General features: G+C 67.9%; 1 protein-coding gene across 1 annotated transcript; it reads left to right on the top strand.

The window, feature by feature from the left end:
* The first annotated feature begins 830 nt into the window (after positions 1-830).
* Positions 831-6,413, top strand: TEKT4 (tektin 4). Its single transcript, XM_055339331.1, has 6 exons — positions 831-1,364; positions 3,073-3,143; positions 3,520-3,663; positions 4,101-4,323; positions 5,203-5,357; positions 6,197-6,413. The coding sequence occupies exons 1-6, from the start codon at positions 831-833 to the stop codon at positions 6,411-6,413; spliced, it is 1,344 nt and encodes a 447-aa protein (XP_055195306.1).
* The last annotated feature ends 523 nt before the right edge of the window (positions 6,414-6,936 follow it).

Below are 6,936 nucleotides of genomic sequence, written 5' to 3'. Positions count from 1 at the left end.
CGGTGGTGGAGATGTTGGGCCCTGCAGAGGGAGGCTGGTGCCACAGGTCAGGGCTGGGCTGGGCCAGGGCTGCCATATCCGAGGTATGAGGCTGGCAAGGGCCAGGCAGGGAGGGACAGGGAGGGAGTGGGGGGCCAGGGGCACGGATGCGTTGGGGAGGGGCGCGCATGTCCTGCAGGTGGGCTGTTGAGGGCTCCCATGGGGCTGGGGGGCTCAGGGGGAAAGGACAGGCGGCGGGCCACCCAGGGTCCAGGTCCTCCACCCACCCACCGCTGGCCGCCACTCCAGGTGACATTTCACGGCCAATGGTGCCCTCTGCTGGGCACACTGGACAGGGCCCCGGCTCACCAGGATGGAGCAGGGCTGAGGCGGGCCTGGGGACCAGGTGGCCTCAGCCATGAGCCTGGCCCGGGGTGGCCTGGGGGACACCTGTGTGGAGAAGACTTGCGTGTCCAGCTCCCAGGTTTCCACTGGAGGCTGAAATCGACTCCCCATCAAAGACAAGTACCTGCCCCCCCCTCCCCCCCGTGTCCAGAGGTCTCCCCACTGGGACAAGTGAGACAAGCAGGGGACAACTGGGCCTGGCTGCAGCCCAGTCCCAGGTGCAGTGCTGGGCAGGTGCGGGGCCTGGGCCAGGATGGGTGGGGCTGGGCCTGCCTGGCCCTTTAAGAGAGCCACCAGGGGATGGGACCTGTTGCCCAGCAACAGGAGGGCTTGTGTGTACCTGTCGCTGGGAGACCAGAAGTGTCCTGCTGGGGACCCAGTGGTCCCAGCTGCCCTGCTGACCCGAAGGTCGTCTCTCCCTCACACAGGAGTGGGGTGGGGGCACCATGGCACAGATGGACGTGCTCCTGACCAAGGAGCCCACGCCCCAGGCGGTGCCGGCATGTGAGCTGCCCCGGAAAGTGTATGACGTGGCCCGGAACGCAGGCGCCTGCTCGTCCTCGGGCCTGGCCAATGCCGGCTTCCATTCGGCCAAGTACCTGGTGGACGAGTGGTCCCAGAACTGCTACGCCCGCTACCACCAAGCCTTTGCGGACCGCGACCAGTCAGAGCGGCGGCGCCATGAGAGCCAGCAGCTGGCGGCCAAGACCCAGGCGCTGGCCCGGCGCTCGCAGGACGACGCCACCCGGAAGGTGGGCGCGCGGCTGCAGGACACGCACGGCTGGAAGTCGGAGCTGCAGCGCGAGGTCGGAGAACTGGACGCGGAGAGCGACCTGCTGCTGGCCCAGAAGCAGCGGCTGGCGCGCGCCCTGGACGCCACCTCCGTGCCCTTCTCCATCGCCACCGACAACCTGCAGTGCCGTGAGCGCCGCCAGCACCCCGACCTCGTGCGCGACTGCGTGGAGACGGAGCTGCTGAAGGTTCGTGGCCCCTTCCGCTCCCAGACACAGCACGCCCGCCGCCCACCCCCTTCTCCGGGGAGTGTGACCTGCACGGGGCTGGGGTGGGCGGGCTCCCGGGGGCCTCGGTGCTCGTGCTCCAGGTGGGTGCACGCAGGCGCGTGGGCAGCACACCCAGGTCCACACGCGGGCACCGAGACGCTGTGTCTGTCTGTAGGCTGGGGACCTGGGGCAGGGGCAGGGCTCAGGCCATCCAGGAAGGAGGCACCATCCCCTACCCAGGAGGGTCCTGTCTCCCCTTCAGAGCCTGGACCCCACAGTGGACACTGGGTGAGGCTCGGCATCTTGGGAGGCGGGCCCCAGCTTGGATGTGCCGGGCTCAGGGCCCTGTGGCCTGGGTCAGGTCCCAGTGTGGGGGTTTGAGCACATATGGTGGCTGGAGCTGCACCCCACGCTGGCCCACCCCAATCTGATGTCCAGGGTCCCTGCAATGCCCCCTCCATATTATGGCTCATACAAGGGTGAAGGCAATAGAATTCACACCTGGATGTGTGTTGGGGACATTTGCCTAAGGATGGGACATTCAGAGGCCACTGAGGCAGGGAGGGCTCTGGCCAGGTCCATCCACAAGCCTGGATGCCCCTCTGCACACATGCCAAGAATGGGCAGCTGCCTGAGGCCTGGGCTGCACGCAGGGCCAGCAAGTGAGGTCCTATTGGCACCTGCACCTGGGGGGTGGGCATTGGTCACCCTTGAGTCCTGCACCCACTGATCAGACCCTCAGGTCACCCTGGGTCATATGACTTAAGCCTGACCCTGAGCTCTGAAGGCCTGGTGCCCCCATGGCTCCCCTACCCTGGTTCAGGTGTGGACGGGTAAGGGGGGTTGGAGGCCACCTTCATGCCCCAAGGAGCCTTCCCTGCTTCACCCTCAGTGGGACCTGTCCTAGGGGCAGCCCCAAAGGATCAGGGAACTGCCCAGGCCAATCCCCTGCTCCAGGCAGGGCAGCACTCCCACCTTGCAGAGCCTGGGGGCCTCACCTGTGACCGGCCTTCCTGGGCGACGGTGCAAGGCCAGCTGCTCAACAACCTCTCAGGGCTCTGGGTGCAGCCTCTGCCCTGAGCGCAGAAACCTCCCCCTGCTGCCATCCCCAGGCCTTGTCATCCCCCCACCCATATGAAAACAACAGCAGTGGTCCAGGGACAGGGAGACAGGTCCAGGGGACTGCCCCTCGACATGTGGGTTTAGATGGAGATGAAAACTCAAATGGAGGGAACAGAGCCACAATAGCAGCAGAAAGACACTCTGGGTGCCCCCCCCCCCCACCGTGAGCTCAGTGGAGGAGACAGGGCGGCTCTGAGCCCAGGCCCCGAGGGGCAGCCCGGGGAATGGGGGGCAGGAGGTTGTTGGCCTCCAGTGCCCCATGCAGGCTGCAGGGATGGCCTCTAGGGCCCAGAGGGTGCTGGGTGGATGCCAGGCGAGTGGCAGCAGCTGGTAGAGGCCCCCAGGGGGGAAACCCCACACTCAGCTACACCAAACAGAACATTCAAGAGTCCAGGACAAAGCCAATGAGAAAGAGCTGGGCTCACCCCTCATTTTCCAGGAAAGAGTCTGGGGGTTAACAAGCTGGCCATGTTACGCAGCCAGGTCATTTCAGGGGCTGACCAGGGGCCCACACCAACCTGACCATCCTCAGATCCTCACCAGGGAGCGGGATCTTCTCCCCCAGGAGGTCGAGCTCATCCGGAACATTCAGGAGCTCCTGAAAAGGACCATCATGCAGGCCGTGAACCAGATCCGGTGGGTGTCAGTGGTCCCTCACCCCTTGGGCTGGCTCTGGGCAGGAAGCTGGGGTGAGCAGGCCCCGAGTCTCAGGAGGTGGGGGCTCGTCTCAGGTCTCAGGCAGGGGGACAGGCCAGAGAGGGGCACCCGGCGTGGGTGGCAGGCTCCTGCACGGCCTGGGGCCTGGGCGTCCAGAGGCCAGGCCGGCTTTGCAGGTCAGGGACCTGCTGCACCTGGACATGTTGGCCGGGGGGAGCCTGGGTGGCCCGAGGACCCCGATACTGAGCAGATGAGGTGGCCTGGTTCTTGGTTGAGAACTGCAGGTGCGCTTGCTCCTGGGAGTGGCCCCTGGGGCCCCCACGTCGCACACAAATGCAAACCCTTCCCGCCCCAGGCTGAACCGGGAGCAGAAGGAAACGTGCGAGATGGACTGGTCGGACAAGGTGGAGGCATACAACATCGACCAGGCCTGCGCCCACTATCACAACCAGAGCACCGACGTGCAGTTCCACCCGCACTCCTCCAAGTTCGAGGAGAGGTGGGCCACCTCAGCCCCAGCCCTCCCAGGGACTGTCGTCTGAACACCTGCTCCCGTGGCTGGGGACCCTCGCACCACCCCCGGCCCCTGGGGCCCACACGGAGGGTCCTCTGTGCAGCTCTTCTGCACCCGGGGGGCATGGGTGCAGGACCGCTGCCCGAGGACCCAGCACCACACAGCCCAGCAGGGGGTTGGGGGCTGCGGCGGGGGCAGGACCCGGGGGGCTCACTCGCAGCTCCGCGGGTGGCTGGCGGGGGGCGCGCAGCCACCACCCAATGCAGCGCCACCTGGGAGTCTTGGGGCGCGGGGGGCGTGGGGGGCCTTAGGACACAGGGGGCCCAGGGACGCAGGGTCGGACGTGCGGGGCTCTCAGGGTGCGCACCGGACCGTTGGCAGGGGCCCTACTGACCGTGGTGTCGCCCGCTGCCCGCCCGCAGCGCCTCCACGCCGGAGACCTGGGCCCGGTTCACCCAGGAAAACCTGTGCCGCGCAGAGCGCGAGCGCCGGGCCTCTGCCAACCTGCGGGTGCTCATCGACTGCATCCTGCGGGACGTGGCTGAGGACCTGCGGCTGCAGTGCGACGCCGTGAACCTGGCCTTCGGGCGCCGCTGTGAGGAGCTGGAGGACACGCGCCACAAGCTGCAGAACCACCTGCACAAGGTGCGGCCCCGCCCCGCCCACCGCCGGGCCCCGCCCCCCCACAGACCTCGCCCGCTCGCGTCCTGGCCACGCCCCCGCACAGACCACACCCCAGACCCGCCCGCTCGCGTCCGGGCCCCGCCCACCCTGTCCCGCCCGCCTCGCGTCTAGGCCCCGCCCCAGGCCCCTCCCACTCGCGTCCAGACCCCGCCCCCGTCGGGCCCAGCTCCGCCCCAGCCCACACTGGCCCCGCCCTGCCCGGGACCCGCCCACCTAGGGCCCGCCCCCTTTAGACCACTCCCCCCGCCAGCTGGCTTCCAGGCCCCGCCCAGTCCCTGCCCAGGCAAGCCCCGAACCTGGGCACCCATAACTACAGAGCGACAAGCTCCCTGTGGCCTGGCCCCGCCTCTGGCTTGGTCACAGCCTGGCCTGGCCCCTGCCCCTCCTCTGTCCTGTCCCTCCTGAGGGACCCCAGGCTCAGGGCACCCACTCCTCCCTGGGCCCTCACTAAGCCAATAAGAAACCAGGTGACACTGGGCATGGCTGTCAGGCATGAGCAGGAGGGACGGTGGCAGGAGGTGGCCAGGCCTAGTAGGGCTCTGACCCCAGGCTTCAGGGTGCCCTTTGCTGCCACCAAGTCTCTCCGGTTCTTCACCAGTGTTGGGGGCCTGGTGACCACCAGGGCAGGGGGCGCTCAGGGCAAGGCTGCTGGACGACAGGCTTTGGGGTCCTCCCCCAGCCCTCTGGGTGCCCTTGGCAGAGCCGAGGAGGCCACACACGTCTTCCTGCCTGCATGGGTCCCCCAGAGCCAGTGGGCGGGGCTGCCCCGTGGAGCCAGCCCCAGGGCTGGGGAGGAGGCTGGGGTGGCTGGGGTCACGCTGGCACCCGTCCTGTGTGCAGACGCTGAGGGAGATCACCGAGCAGGAGCACAACGTTGCGGCGCTGAGGCAGGCCATCAAAGACAAGGAGGCGCCTCTGAAGGTGGCTCAGACCCGTCTGTACCAGCGCTCACACAGGCCCAATGTGGAGCTGTGCCGGGACGCTGCCCAGTTCAGGTGCCCACCTCGGCTGTGCCCCAGGCAGCCCCGAGCGGGCCCGCTCACCACCTGCCATCCATGCCCGTCCCCCCTGGCCGGGCTTCCCCTGGCCTCTGGGCCCCCCACAGCGTGCAGGCCTGCAGTGGAGACACGGGCTCGCCAGCACAGGTGTCCCCGCGCCCCACCCCCACCCGGCGTGGCTAGACACGGAGGTGCCTTTGGGGGCACTAGGTGTCGGGGCTCCTTACCCCGTGGTGCACAGTCTTCCTGGCAAGGAGTGTCGGGGTCTGAGGGGCTGAGCCCCCGGGGCCCCAGGATGCCCCACCCACCCTGCCTCGGGGACAGACACCGTCCATACCCCGGAAGGAATGTGCGGCCCCCAGCCCTGGCTCCAAGCCGAGGTGGAATCGTGTGTCTTGCGTTCACTTCTCGGGTACCAGTTGCTCTAGTCAGCAGAACACCCCTGCCCCGCACTCCAGCTTCCCTGCCCTGCACACACCCAGGTCATGCGGCCTTGCCAGCGCCAGGGGCCCATGCGGCCTGCCCCCAGGCCCCAGGAATAAGGGGGCCGGGAGCCTCAGGGCACCCCTGCCACATGCACAGTCACTGAACACAGCCCTGCCTGCCTGGGCTTTCCCCTCCAGATGGCGGCAGGGGCCGGGACGGCCGGGAGGAGTCCCAGCTCAGGCCCGCGTGGTGGCCCTGGGGGGCTGCGGTCTGAGGGCTGCAGGTTTCCCTGTGGGACTTCTGGGTCACTGCGTGGACCAGCAGCATGGCCTGGACCCCACGCCAGCTCTCCTGGCCTTGCCCAGCCCGGCCTGGAGGCCCCGCTCACACCTCCCTCCCTGGGCCCGCAGGCTGATGAGCGAGGTGGAGGAGCTGAACATGTCCCTCACGGCCCTGAAGGAGAAGCTTCTAGAAGCAGAGCAGTCGCTGCGCAACCTGGAGGACACGCGCATGGATCTGGAGAAGGACCTGGCCGTCAAGGCCAACAGCCTCTTCATTGACCGCCAGAAGTGCATGACCCACCGTGCCTGCTACCCCACCATCCTCCAGCTGGCCGGCTACCAGTGACCGGGGCTGGTGCCACGGCGGGTGCCTCTGTGGCCTGGCCGGACATGAGGCAGGGACTGTCCCCCGGCCCTTCCAATAAAGAGCATGTTAGCTTTCGACATGTCACTTGTCCATGTGGTTCAGGACAGCGTCCAGACAGGGGCCCTCTGCCCACCTGCACCGCCTGCAGGTCCTGCGGAGGCAGTGTCGCCTCCTGCCGCCGTGGAAGCCACAACACTCACTGTCACCCCAGTGATGACCAAAGCCCCACGCTTTTCTCTCCGTGTGTCCTGGACGCTGTCCCCGTGAGGCTGGCAGCCTGGCTCCGCCCTGAGAGACTGGGCCCCGGGGTGGTGAGCATCCCCGCAGCCCCAAAGCTCCTGCAGGGGGGCAGGCAGGGCCTGGGACAGGGCTGTCTCCCTGCCACCTCCACCTGGCACCGGGTGAGCACCCAGGGGCACAGATGCCTGGGGACCATGAGCTGGGGGCCGTCCCCTCCCAGCCACCTTGGTCACCTTGAGTAGTCAGTTTCCTGGCCCGGCCT

This window comes from Nyctereutes procyonoides, unplaced genomic scaffold (genome assembly GCF_905146905.1).
Source record: "Nyctereutes procyonoides isolate TBG_1078 unplaced genomic scaffold, NYPRO_anot_genome, whole genome shotgun sequence".
Classification (NCBI taxonomy): Eukaryota; Metazoa; Chordata; class Mammalia; order Carnivora; family Canidae; genus Nyctereutes; species Nyctereutes procyonoides.
This window is presented reverse-complemented; position numbering and strand designations above follow the sequence as displayed.

Excerpts from the sequence above, each read along its gene's own strand:
- TEKT4 (XM_055339331.1), top strand. The coding sequence starts at position 831 with ATGGCACAGATGGACGTGCTCCTGACCAAGGAGCCCACGCCCCAGGCG. Across the intron at positions 3,144-3,519 it reads CAGGCCGTGAACCAGATCCG|GCTGAACCGGGAGCAGAAGG; the intron begins GTGGGTGTCAGT and ends TTCCCGCCCCAG. Across the intron at positions 4,324-5,202 it reads TGCAGAACCACCTGCACAAG|ACGCTGAGGGAGATCACCGA; the intron begins GTGCGGCCCCGC and ends TCCTGTGTGCAG.